This window comes from Phacochoerus africanus, chromosome 4, assembly GCF_016906955.1.
Source record: "Phacochoerus africanus isolate WHEZ1 chromosome 4, ROS_Pafr_v1, whole genome shotgun sequence".
NCBI lineage: Eukaryota > Metazoa > Chordata > Mammalia > Artiodactyla > Suidae > Phacochoerus > Phacochoerus africanus.
The window spans coordinates 140,324,411-140,337,425 of NC_062547.1; the positions used below are offsets into that span (position 1 = coordinate 140,324,411).

Sequence of the window (13,015 nt, forward strand, 5' to 3'; positions counted from 1 at the left end):
CGGGTTTCGACGTTTGCCTCCAACTGGGTCAGTCCACCTTCTCCAATATGTTGGAGGGGGTGACTCGATAATGAGGAACCCACCCTTGTAGCTAAGTCAAAGAGCCGGGCCTCTTCCCGACAGCGCCATCCAAGAAGGACTTTGAGAGATAAACGACGCGGTGCTCGAGCCTCCGCGGACGGTTCGGGGGGATTCTGCATATTGGGGCGATCTCCCCGCTCTCCTCAGGGGTCCGTTGGTTCGCTCCGGCGCCTTTTAAGGGCACCGTGGGGCGAACCGAGCGCTCAGAGCTGCTCTGGCCGCGGCCCTGGGAGCTGGAGGAGCCGCGGTAGGTGGCGGAGGGCAGGTGGCGCTGGGGCCTCGGGGCGGGCACCTCGACCGTCCCTCCCTCTTTCCCTTTTTCCCCTCCCCCAGCCTGGCCGCCTGCGAGGCAGGGCCTCGCTGGCCGCCTCCGCGGGGAGAGCACGGGACCCGGTGGGGGAGGGGGTGGCGGAGCGCTAAGTCCCAGACCCTCTCCATCCTCTGCGTCCTGAGTTCGCTTCCCGCGGCCAGGTGATGGGAGCTGATTGGGAAGAGACGAGCGACAGCCCCCATGAGCGTGCCCTGTCGCCCCCCCCCCGGGGGGGGGGCGGCAGCGGACGCCCCATGCCCCACCCCGCGGGGACAGGCAGGGCAACCGAGGGAGAGGTTGAAGATTGGAAGGGGGGGGCCTAGCCTTTTGCTTCTTCATTGGGGTGGGGGGAGGGGTGCTCCCCACTTGTCACCCTTATCCCCACCAGTGCCATATGGAGGAAGAGCAGTCAGGTCCCCACATACCTGTTCATGCACCTCCATGCCTGCCTCATGTTTTCCTTAGTCTCCCCCAGAGCTGTGGGACTGGGACCTAGGGGGAAGGTCCCCATGGGTTTTTGACTCTCCTCCCCCTTGGCCTCACTTGATCCTAGGTTCTCCATGTTTCAGCACAACCTCAGCATCCCTGAAACCCTAATGTCAGGGATTACTGCCAACCCATGGGGTCGGGGTGGCAGGGGTCCAACCTTTATTTGGGGGGGTGATGGTGGAGGGAAAGCCTGGATTGAGAGTTGGGCCTGGTGGGGTTTGGAGGAGGGCCTAGCCGCCTGCTGCTCTGTGTAGGGCTGAGCCCCGTGCCAGTTGTTAAGCTGAGAAGTTTTAACTTGTTTAGTGAACGTTCAGGGCTGTCTCTGCCCCTCAGATACACAAAATGGAAGGGGAAGGAAGGCGGCAAGAGAGGGCTTCTTACACTTTTTTCTATGCCTGCCTGAGAAAGAGGAGGCCCCTCGTGGAGCTGGTTTGCCTTCTTTTGTGTCCTGGTTTGATTCCTTATGGCTTCCGTTCTGTTCCCCCTCTCAGCCTGGCCTGTTTTAGGAAACTCAGACAGAGAGTATCAGTTGCGTGGTGGTAGTTGCATTGTTCCAATTACCGCCGTGTGTGGCCACATCCCAACAATTAAAATGCAGAAAAACACAAAATCACTCTCTTCCCTTGATCCCAGAGAGGGCTAGAAGTTTGCTGTTTGGCTAAATGCCTCATGAAGAGCTTAAAAGAGTTTACTTCACTCCCTGCTCCTCATGGCTGGTCAGCTTGAGGCCTGGGGTGTCTGGGGGTAAAAGCCTGCAGTTAGGTTCCCTCTCTGGTTGATTTTTGAGGGCAGAGTTAAGAAACCAAGAGCAGAAGTGATAATAAGCTTTAGCTTCTACAAGAACATAGGGGAAGCAGCCGAAAGGAGCTCCCAGGAAGCTGGAACTCTGTTCGGAGTGGTAATAATTATTATGCATGAAAATGTTATTTAGCCATAGTGATGACTGACTTCTCCAACACCTTTTTTCCCTTAAACTCCAAGTACATGAAGGTGTATTTCTTTGCATTTCCTGTGGTCTGCCTTCTTTTGAGGTGAGAGTGGGTAGAGAGGATCCCCTCTTTTTCTGCCTAGGTAGAGAGTGGTCTGCTCTCAAGGTCACAGAACAACCCTTTTGGGCTTCTCTTGGTGTGCAGGTGAAGGAGGTTGGGATCCAGCCAAGTAGATCAACCCAATTGCCTTCTTCATTTGGTATTATCACTTTTGGCATTCTGAGGGTTTGTAGAAGATCAAATAGGAGGGATGAGAAACGGCAGTTTGTGTGGACTCCTGATTTGTATAGGCTTGGATGTATACTTTTTACATAGTGATATTTGGCATAATATTTTTCCAGTGACAGAGTGTGGTTATTCTGCCCATTTTACCTGTGGGTAAACTGAGGCAAAGAAAGGTTAGATTTGCCAATCGGACCCATATTTGATTTCTTTCTTTCTTTTTTTTTTTTTTTTTTGCTTTTTAGGGCCATATGGAGATTCCCAGGCTAGGGGTCTAATTGGAGGTACAGCTGCCCGCCACACTGAGCAAGGCCAGGGATTGAACCCGCAACCTCATGGTTGCTAGTCGGATTCATTTCCTCTACGCCACAATGGGAACTCCTTGATTTCTTGATAGTTGTATCTGCTAGCAAATGTTACTTAGACGTCTGGTGTGCTGTCTGCCTGCTGGTCATTTCTGGGAATAGGCAGAACAGTTTGGAAATGTTAGGTTAACTTCCCCTCCTCCCTTGAGCAAGGCCCCTCAGGCAATTGTGTGGGTTTGAAGCTTGTTCTCTGATAGAATTCGTTTGCTTATGCTGTAATTGACCATGAGAAAGAGTCTTGATTAATTGTATTCATGGTCTTTGAGTCAGATCAGGCTAAAAACTTAGTTGAGTGAAGTCAGAGTTGTTTTCAATCTCTCTAGAGTTGAAATGTAAATGGCGTCACCCTGGTACCATTTCCTTATTCTCTTATTAGAGAATATGTACAGTATCTGTTGGAGAAGAATAATATGATAGCAGCTCTTGAGGCTAAGGAGAACATAATACCTTGTTTACTCTGATTGTTTTGAAGCAGAAATTCATTCCTACAACCACTGTTCCTCTTTGTTCCCTATTAATATTTCTGATGTTTAGGAAAAGTTTACCTCTCTTTGCTTATGACTAGAAGATAAAATATTGGACTAATCAGGACAGAAATAACAATTTGGGCATCTCTCTCCTTTGAGCTTTTTTTTTTTTTTTTTTGTCTTTTCGCCATTTCTTGGGCTGCTCCCGCGGCATATGGAGGTTCCCAGGCTAGGGGTCGAATTGGAGCTGTAGCTGCCAGCCTACACCACAGCCACAGCAACGCGGGATCCGAGCCGCATCTGTGACCTACACCACAGCTCACGGCAACGCCGGATCGTTAACTCACTGAGCAAGGGCAGGGATCGAACCTGCAACCTCATGGTTCCTAGTCGGATTCATTAACCACTGTGCCACGACAGGAACTCCTGAGCTGTTTTCTAAGTGGTGCCAGTGTTCTGGATATGCAGAGCAGGGCATGAACCAGGTTAGGAGTGGCAAATAGGTTTCAATTTGCTTACCAAGTCCATTTCATTTTACTGGTTATCTGAACTACCAAGTTGAGAATGTTTCTGAGGCCATGTTTAGGCTTAGCATGAAAGAGCTGTTGTCAATTAATGATGTCTGCCAGAGGCCTGACATAGGGATGCTGTGGTATGTGTGCCATGAATTTTCTATCTCTGGACTAGGTACATCTCTAATATCACTTGGGGCTGGTCCCTCTATAATTGGCAGACTCAGCAGGCATGACTGGAGAGGGAAGTCCCAATGGTGCTAGAATGGTGCTGCAGTGGCAGAAGACGGCTCACGAGTGAGGTCTGGAAGAACGACAGGGAAGACATCCATCATTTGCTCCACAGTGTGCAAGTCAGATCCCGGGGAGAATCATGATAACCCTGATCACTGAGCAGCTACAGAAGCAGACTCTGGATGAGCTGAAATGCACACGCTTCAGCATCAGTCTGGTAAAAGACCAGTCTTCCTGCTTCTCCACGACCCCCTCCCCCTTTTTTCTGAGGCTGTTTGTTGTTACTGCTTCACCCTCATCCTTTGCTCTTTGAGTCATGATACTTGTATTGGAAGAGCCCATTAGAGGTTCAAAACCCAGCCCAAAAGGAAGGGGGCAGGGATTTTTCAACTGTTAGAGAAGGGACACCAAAATTTGGGTGGAGAAGGGTTTGAGATACTGTTTGATGTGGATTATCTCACTAACTTTGGAAAAACAAGAAGAAGAGAACACTTAGGGGTCCCTAACATCTGTATAGCCCATAAATTGCAGGGGTGAGCTAGAGAGGGCTTCCTGGAAATCTGTCCTGATTCTGAATCATGATGGATATTTCTGTCTCTTAGCCTTTGCCTGATCATGCAGACATCTCCAACTGTGGGAACCCTTTCCAGCTTGTGTCTGGTAAGATGTGTATATTTGTATGTATGCCTGTGCCTCCATCCATACATTTTTTTCATTGGTTTTCCGTAACCGGGACCAGCTAGCCCACCTCCACAGCTGTCTTGCCAGGATCACCCTCTGAGATTGGTGCTAGTCTCCATTTTACTGCACCAGCATGTTTTTACCTGTTTAGTTTGCCCTTATTCTAATGTCATGGGGACTTTTATAATTTTTTTTTTTTTTTAGGGCCACACCTGGCATATAGAAGTTCCCAGGCTAAAGGTTGACTTGGAACTGCAGCTGCCAGCCTATACCACAACCACAGCAACATGGGATCTGAGCTGCATCTGCTACCTACACTGCAGCCTATGGCAATGCCAGATCCTTAACCCACTGAACGGGACTGGGGATAGAATCCAGAACCACAACCTCATGGATTCTAGTCAGGTTCGTTACTGCTGAGCCACAGCAGGAACTCCTAATATCTAGTTTTTGGGTTTTTTTTTGCCTTTTAGGGCTGCATTCACGGCATATGGAGGTACCCAGGCTAGGGTCAAATTGGAGCTACAGCTGCCAGCCTGCACCATAGCCACAACAATGCAGGATTCAAACTATGTCTGCAACCTACACCACAGCTCACAGCAATGCCAGATCCTTGATCCACTGAGCGAGGCCAGGGATTGAACCCCCAACCTCATGGTTCCTAGTTGTATTTGTTTCTGCTGCACAACAGGAACTCCCTAAAATCTAATTTTTTGAGTAGGCAGTACATTTACATTTCAAAAATTTTTATTTTTATTTGTTTGTTTTTGGCCTTGCTCGCAGCATATGGAAATTACCAGGCCAGGGATCAAACCCATGCCACAGCAGTGACTTCAGCTGCTACAGTGACAATGCCAGATCTTTAACCTGCTGCTCCACAAGGGAACTTCCCCTAAATTTTATTTTATTTTTTTCTTTTTTTTAAGGCCACACCTGCGGCATTTGGGAGTTCCCAGGCTAGGGGTCAGATTGGAGCTATACCTGACCTACACCACAACCACAGCAGCACCAGATCCAAGCCACATATGTGGCAGCGCTGGATCCTTAACACAGTGAGCAAGGCCAGGGATTGAACTAGAATTCTCATGGACACTAGTCGGGTTCGTTACTGCTGAGCCACAACTGGCACTTCCCACCCGCCACCTGCCAAGTTTTAAGTAGCAGAAACTTGTTATTGAAGGCTTCTTATCTTCCATCCACCCAACTCCTATCACCTTTCTAAAAGTAACTCCTGTTTGTGGTTTCTTGTCTATCCAACTAGAGTTTCTTTATACATGTCACAGTAAATGTAAATTTTGTTGGGCTGTGGCCTCGTCCTATGGACATTCCCAGGTTGGGGTCAAACCCACGCACAGTAGCAACCTGAGCCACTGGAGTGGCACTGCCAAATCCTTAACCTGCTGCACCACAAGGGAACTCCCTAAATGTAAATTTTTTTGTTCCTACCCTCTTAACACAAAAGGTTGTATTCTGCATGTTTGACACTTTTTTTTAACTTTATGACTAGAAGATCTTTCTATAACAGTGTGTTAAATGTTTCCTTGTGGACAGCCAGATCCAAAGGAACATGAGCAGTCTTAGGGTTTTCCCAAGCATGGCTTCCACTGTCAAAGGCCTTCCCCACTCTATTTTTGACTACCCTTAGGAACACAAATCTTTTACTGGCTTGATCATCTAACTCCTGTCTTGGTGCTTTGACCCACAGGAAGGGGAAAGGCTAAGGACGGAAAGCATAGTTCTCCTTTTCACAACTCAGGGCAGGGGGTTGGGGGAGCAAAGCAGAGCCTGGTGGAGTAGAGTGAGGGGTGAGCATGGCATAAGCACGTTTGCTTCTTCTGACTCATTGCACCTTTGAGAGGGAGTAGCAGACAATATATGAGACTATGTTTTCAGTTTCAGATGGTTTCTCATAAAGGAGGCAGTAGAGTACAGTGGTTAAAAGCCCTAGCTTGAGCGAGTTTCCCTGGTAGCTCAGTGGTAACAAACCCGACTAGTATCCATGAGGACACAGGTTTGATCCTTGGCCCCGCTCAGTGGGTTGAGGATCTGGTATTGCTGTGACCTGTGGTGTGGGTCCCAGATTCGGCTCGGATCTGGCATTGCTGTGGCTGTGGTGTAGGCTGACAGCTGTAACTCTGATTCAACCCATGGCCTGGGAACTTCTGTATGCTGCGGGTACAGCCCTAAAAAACAAAAAATAAAAAAAATTTTTTAAAGACTTAGGTTTAGGAGTTCCCGTCGTGGCACAGTGGTTAATGAACCCGACTAGGAACCATGATGTTCCAGGTGTTCTATCCCTGGCCTCGCTCAGTAGGTTAAGGATCCGGTGTTGCCGTGAGCTGTGGTGTAGGTCACAGATGTGGCTCAAATCTGACGTTGCTGTGGCTGTGGTGTAGGCCTGCAGCTATAGCTCCAATTAGACCCCTAGCCTGGGAACCTCCATATGCTGCAGGTGCAGCCCTAGAAAAGACAAAAAAAAAAAAAAGACTTAGCTTTGGCATCAGACAAATCTAGGTGTGAATCCTGCTTTGGTCATTTGATTCCTACATGACTTTTGGCAAGTTATAGAACTTCTCTTATCTGTGAAATGGGGGTAGTAATAGAACCTAACTCATGAGGTTTTTGAGACATGTCACATAGAGTACTCATTACATTGTGTGGCACGTAGTAAGCTTTTAAAAATATATTAGCTATCACAGGAGTTCCCAACCTGGCTTAGTGGTTAACGAACTTGGCTAGTATCCATGAGGATGTGGGTTCCATCCCTGGCCTCTCTCAGTGGGTTAAGGATCTGGCGTTGCCGTGAACTGTGGGGTAGGTCGCAGACCCGACTCGGATTCTGAGTTGCTGTGGCTGTGGTGTAGGCCGGCTGCTGTAGCTCCAATTCAACCCGTAGCTTGGGAACTTCCACATGCCACGGGAGACAAAAAGACAAAAGACAAAAATAAAAATGGTAGTTATCATTAATATTAATTTTTATTCTGAATGCCTTCCAGAAGGTGCTTCCTGGAGGGGTCTGCCCCCATGTTCCTGTGCCGAGTTCCAGGACAGCCTCAACCTCAGTTACCATCCCTCAGGCTTGAGCCTGCACCTCAGACCACCCAGCCCGGGAAGTTCCCTACAGGAGCAGCCCCTCTCCCAAGTCCTAAGCCCTGAGCCCCCAGACCCAGAAAAGCTTCCTGTGCCCCCTGCCCCTCCGTCTAAGAGGCACTGCCGCTCACTCTCAGTGCCCGTGGACCTGTCTCGCTGGCAGCCGGTGTGGCGGCCCGCCCCCTCCAAGCTGTGGACTCCCATCAAGCACCGGGGCAGTGGTGGAGGGGGTGGGCCGCAGGTGCCTCACCAGAGCCCCCCGAAGCGGGTCTCCAGCCTCAGGTTCCTCCAAGCTCCCAGTGCCTCTTCTCAATGTGCCCCAGCCCACAGACCCTACAGCCCCCCTTTCTTCAGCCTGGCCCTGGCCCAAGAGTCCTCTCGTCCCTCTGCTGCCTCCCCGCAAAGTGGCTCCTGGGAGAGTGATGCTGAGTCCTTGTCACCTTGCCCACCCCAGCGCCGCTTCTCCCTGTCGCCCAGCCTGGGCCCACAGGCAAGCCGCTTCTTGCCCTCTGCCCGGAGCTCCCCCGCATCCTCCCCGGAGCTGCCCTGGCGACCTCGAGGCCTGCGCAATCTTCCCCGAAGCCGCTCACAGCCTTGCGATCTTGATGCCCGAAAAGCTGGGGTCAAGCGGCGCCATGAGGAGGACCCTCGGCGGCTGCGGCCTTCCTTGGACTTTGACAAGATGAATCAGGTGGGACCTGCAGGACCAGGGAGGCTTGGGTGGGAGTAGGGGCACTGTTCCGTTTTCACTTTTGAGCTGTCCTCTAGCTCTGGGCCCTTCCTGGGTCTCCCCAGGAGCTCCTTTCTCTCTGAGCTTTTTGCTAGGGTGTTCTGTCTCCATTTACCCAGGACTATCCCGGTTTTAGCCCTGAAGGTCCCAGGTCCTGTGAAAAGCCTCAGTCCTGGGGGGTTCCAGAGAAACTTGGGGTGAGACCTCTGTTAAACCTTCCAACAGAGATCCCACATTGTCATGCTAGAGGCACTTTGGCTCCTCTCTGAGAAGGCAAGAGCTACCAAAGCTCCATCATCAGTGCCCCACCCTCCTCACGCATGGCTGGCTTTACCCCTTGCCCTTCGCTGCTTGCTGTGGGTCTGTGACGGCTTAAGCATGGCAGTCTGCTACATCATTCATCTGCCCAACAAATGTTTTTGACTTCCCAGTGTGTGTGCAGTTGTTGTATGCACTTGCCCACTTTTTCCATGTTCTTCCTTCTAAGTTACTGGGTTGCAAACCTTTTCGAATAAGTGAGAACCTATTCACTCATTCATAGAATCATTCATTCAACTAGTCAGCAAACAATATTCAATACCTGCTATGTAGCAGGCTCTGAGGAGGCACTAGCAATCCAGTAGTGGAATAAGCAGACAGCATTCCTGCCCACGTGAAGATTTTATTGATTGATTGATTTTTGCTTTTTAGGGCCGCACATGCGGTATGTGGAGGTTCCCAGGCTAGGGGTCTGATAGGAGCTACAGCTGCTTAAGCCTCAGATCTGCGTCTGCGACGTACACCGTAGCTCACAGCAACACCAGCTCCTTAACCCACTGAGCAAGGCCAGAGATCGAACCTGCAACCTCATGGTTCCTAGTCGGATTTGTTTCCGCCCCACCACGACGGGAACTCCCATGTGAAGATTTTAAACCTGCTTCTAATCTTGAATCTCATAGAAACTGTGGGCTCTTTCTTCAAAGAAATGTGCATGTACACCAAATATCCCAAATTTTATCAGGGAGGTCATGATGTCACCCTAATGCTTAGGACTCCTACCTTCAAGGCACTTTGGGCCAGGGTTCTCTGGGAAGTGAGTGTCTTTCTTTGCCTTAATTTTGTTTGTTTGTTTGACAGAAACCATACTCAGGAGGTCTCTGTCTCCAAGAAACAGCCCCGGAAGGCAGCAGTAACTCTCCACCGTGGTTCATGGCCTGTAGCCCCCCGCCTCTCTCTGCTTCCTGCAGCCCCATTGGGGGTTCCTCCCAGGTGCTGAGTGAAAGCGAAGAGGAGGAAGAGGGGGCCGTGCGGTGGGGGCGGCAGGCGCTGAGCAAGCGGACACTGTGCCAGCAGGACTTTGGGGACCTGGACTTGAATCTGATTGAGGAGAACTAAAACTGAGAGGCTGCTTCCTGGGGCCACACAGACTGACTCTCTTATGGCTACTAACAAGTGTCGAGGTCCCAAGGCCCGGGGCCCAGCCTGGGAATGGGGGTGAGTGGAGGGCTCCGACTCAGGGCAGCCGGAAATCTTCTCGCTCCAGGAAGCTCGACCATGCCAAGAGACTGGCCGGGACAAGATAAACGGAGCTGGTGGCGGGAGGGACAGCCCCAGAGCAGACCCTCCCCGTGGCGGCCCTGAGTGTGAGTATCCCTGCCACCAGAAAGTAGTGGGCAGGGAAGGGATGGGTCTGCTGACCCCCGCTCGGGGAATTTCACTAGCCCCTTTGCTTCAAAGGGCACTTGTGTCTTAGAATTTGGCCAGGGTGGGGGGTGTTGATTCAGCCTCCTTGGAGAAATTGTGTGTGTGCGTGCGCGTGCATGAGAGTGTACATGTAAATGTGTGTGTGGGTAGCCTTAGGGGAGGAGGGCAGTTGCTCCTTCGCAGCAGAGCACCATGATACCCCCAGGATCCTGAGTTTTCACGGGACAGTGCGCTTGTCCAAGGAGTCGAGGGGAAGGACACCGAGGTTTTCTTTTTTCTAAGTAGCTCTGGAACCAGGCTTGTAATCCATGAGCACCCATGGCTCTGCAAAGGATTCTGTTCTAGGATGTAGCAGGGCCTTTTAAGTGGTGTGACCTCAGCTAATGGTCTTTTCCTTAGGCCCACACCCTCCCCTAGATAGGTGTAGTATTGGCTGGAGAGGGCTCTCCACCTTGGTTTTCAGCTGGCCTTTTTTTCCTCATCGGACTGTCTAGGCTGTATACAACCTGCCTCTCTCACTCCCTGAGTAGATGCAAGCACATGTGGGCAGCCGAGGCAGGGCTGAAGGGTTCCATCTCTCTCTTTGCTTCCCTACTGATGGCACCTTTTCCCCCTCACGCTCTGACCTTCAAGGGTCGAGAGCAAGGAAGGCCTTGTATTGAGGCGGACCTACAGCCGAAGTGGTGTTCAGTCCCCAGCAGGCATGGGTGAGCTCACGCCAGCACTGTCCTTTGGAAGCAGACTAGAGAAATCTGTTGTTATAAGATCCAGGCCCAGTCTCTTTTCTGACTTGCTTGAGAAAGAGGAAGGGGGTGTCAGCATTTACTAGTTTGCTTGTCTTCCACTCCTGCCAGGAAATGTTTATTGGCCTCTAATTGGCCCTTAGAGACCTCTGGGAGGTTGAGGCTCACTGAGGAATTGGCTGAGGATGTGTAAAGCAAAGGCTGTGAGAAGCAGCTGGGAGTTGGTTGTTGGATTGAATTTCCTTTTTTGTTTCATACCCACAACTTAAGCCAGGGCAGCAGGTCTCAGTGGCCACAGTGATGGGTTTAAGGACTGCAGGAGCCCTGTAGGGCTGGCTCCAGTGGAGGTGCATACTGAAGCTGCTGCCACAATAGCTTGTGAGTCTCTGTCCAGCTTTGCTTAGACCCTGCAGGACAAATTGGACCTGCCCTTCCTGTTGATTAGAAGAAAGGCATTTTCCCAGGGTTTTGTAAGAACCAATTGCTCATGTTAGGGAAGAAGACCGAGGTCTATATGTGTTTTCTTCCTCGTGGAATTGAACCTGTCATTTTCTGGGTCTCCTACATGTCGGATGGGAGCATCAGTGAGGCCCTAGCCTTATTGCTTCCACAACAGATGAAGTGGCTATTTCTTCTCCAGCCTCCGGCCCTCATAGGTTCTACCCTTCCAGGGCTCCTTCCCTTCTCCTGCTTGTTAGTTATCACCTACTACCAGTGAGCTACCAGGTCTCTAGGGGCCTGAGAGGCTCTCTGGAGAATCCAGGGAAACGGTGAGCCCAGGAGTTACCCATCCTTGGTTTCATCCCTCTCCTGGCTCTTCTCCCTCTTTAGGCCATAATTTCCCTGGTGCCAGCTTCTTTTCCTCCTGGGGCATCCTCATCCTTGGGCTCTCTGCTGCAGATTGGCTGTGCCACCTTCCAGTGGGCCACTGGTAATGCCGGCGGGGTCTCTGCAGGCACAAAGCTGAAGAAGTGAGGGCAGTAATTCTGCCTCCACCCTGGTTTCCCCAAAGCCCTAGAGCACCATCCTTAGGGGAGAAGGTCTATAGATGCCATATTTGAATTCCATTACTTTCAGATCTGGAAAGTTAAACTGGCTGGAGTTATCATTTTGTTTCCCAGTCTAAGTACCTGTGGCCCTGGGACAAGCCTTTTTGAGAAGTGGTTTATTTTGCTTTACACATAGATCTGTTCCAACAGTTTTGTGTAAGCCAAATGCTATTTTTCAGTGCATTTGGACAGCTGACCATTTAAAAACAGCCTGTGATTGCTTCTTTTGTAAAGCAGACAACCTCCCTCTACTTTTAGCTGTTTTGACTATTTGGATTTTCACATATTGGGCTTACCCAGAGTGGAACGCACCTCTGCGGAGCTGTGGTTGACGCTGGGTAGACATCTGCATCTGTGTCGTGTGTGTGGTGTGGCTGACCAGTAGGTGAGTATTCCTGCGTGTGTGAGTGAAGCCACTCCCAGGCTGGTGCTCTCCTCCTGTGCCCGGTGACTGCCCAGTGGCAGCTCCAGCTGCCCTTCACTCCCACCTGCTGCCAAAGTCCCTGTGCTAATGGGATTACAAATATGAAAAGTGGAAAAAAATTTTTCGTAAACTTTGTTTTATATTAAAAAAAAAAAATCCATAAGTCTGTGTGTGTTAAACATGAGGTCCTGCCTCTGTGGCTGTGTTTGAAAAAATAAAGTTTTATTAGAATAATCCATTTTCCCAAGCAACTGTGTGTATTAGAGTGTCTTCTTCCTTTCTTCACAAAGAAAGGCAAGGAGGAAGCGAGGAGAAGGCCCGCCTAACTCTTCCAGTCCCTTCCTCTATGACATGGTTGAGCCCTTGCCCTTCGAGGGCAGTATTTGCTCCCTAGGCCCTTTGCGGCTGTAGTAGTTACATCCTATGGCCCAAGCTTCTGTTAAGGCCTTGGTGGTTTCTGGCACGCTGATTCTGTTTCTTATTTTCCTGATTCTTAAACCGATCTCCTCTTCCTTCCTGTCACTCTCACTTCCAGCAGGTTGAAGTTAAGTATTTATATATTCCTGCTCCCTGAGAAATGCTTGATGGTGCAGTTAGTAACTTCTGGATTGGTTGGTAGGCTTTGGGAAGTGAGGAGAAGGCATAATAGGAGCCTTGACCAGGAATCTCTTTAAGAAGTTTTCATATCAGATCCTGAAGAGATGGAGATAAACTCCTCAGAGTTCAGATTCCAAAGACCTAGGCAATTTCCTCATCCTGAAAATACTGATTTGGGAAAATTCCTAGCAGTAGTGCTTCTCTTTTGCTCTAGAAGGTGGTGTTTTCCCTAATGCTTCAATTTTGAATGTTCATTTGCTGGAAGAATCTGTGTGGCTCACACTCTCTCTTTAGACCTTTCTATTCCACCCTTTCTTCTCCCTATGTTAGCATTCTTCCAATGTGTGTG

The 13,015-nt window shown here is 50.0% G+C and overlaps 1 protein-coding gene across 3 annotated transcripts; it reads left to right on the top strand.

Moving 5' to 3' along the window:
• The first annotated feature begins 233 nt into the window (after window positions 1–233).
• On the top strand, window positions 234–12,320 carry FAM53C (family with sequence similarity 53 member C). Of its 3 annotated transcripts, none has more exons than XM_047778729.1 (5): window positions 234–328; window positions 3,657–3,886; window positions 4,272–4,329; window positions 7,347–8,131; window positions 9,287–12,320. In XM_047778729.1, the coding sequence occupies exons 2-5, from the start codon at window positions 3,809–3,811 to the stop codon at window positions 9,542–9,544; spliced, it is 1,179 nt and encodes a 392-aa protein (XP_047634685.1). In that variant the 5' UTR covers window positions 234–328; window positions 3,657–3,808; the 3' UTR covers window positions 9,545–12,320. The 3 variants fall into 3 exon arrangements, with proteins under 3 accessions (XP_047634685.1, XP_047634684.1, XP_047634686.1); XM_047778728.1 differs by having other exon boundaries at window positions 306–328; window positions 3,611–3,886; XM_047778730.1 differs by lacking the exon at window positions 234–328 and adding an exon at window positions 353–552.
• The last annotated feature ends 695 nt before the right edge of the window (window positions 12,321–13,015 follow it).

Excerpts from the sequence above, each read along its gene's own strand:
- FAM53C (XM_047778729.1), top strand. The coding sequence starts at position 3,809 with ATGATAACCCTGATCACTGAGCAGCTACAGAAGCAGACTCTGGATGAG. Across the intron at positions 4,330-7,346 it reads CCCTTTCCAGCTTGTGTCTG|AAGGTGCTTCCTGGAGGGGT; the intron begins GTAAGATGTGTA and ends AATGCCTTCCAG. Across the intron at positions 8,132-9,286 it reads ACTTTGACAAGATGAATCAG|AAACCATACTCAGGAGGTCT; the intron begins GTGGGACCTGCA and ends TTTGTTTGACAG.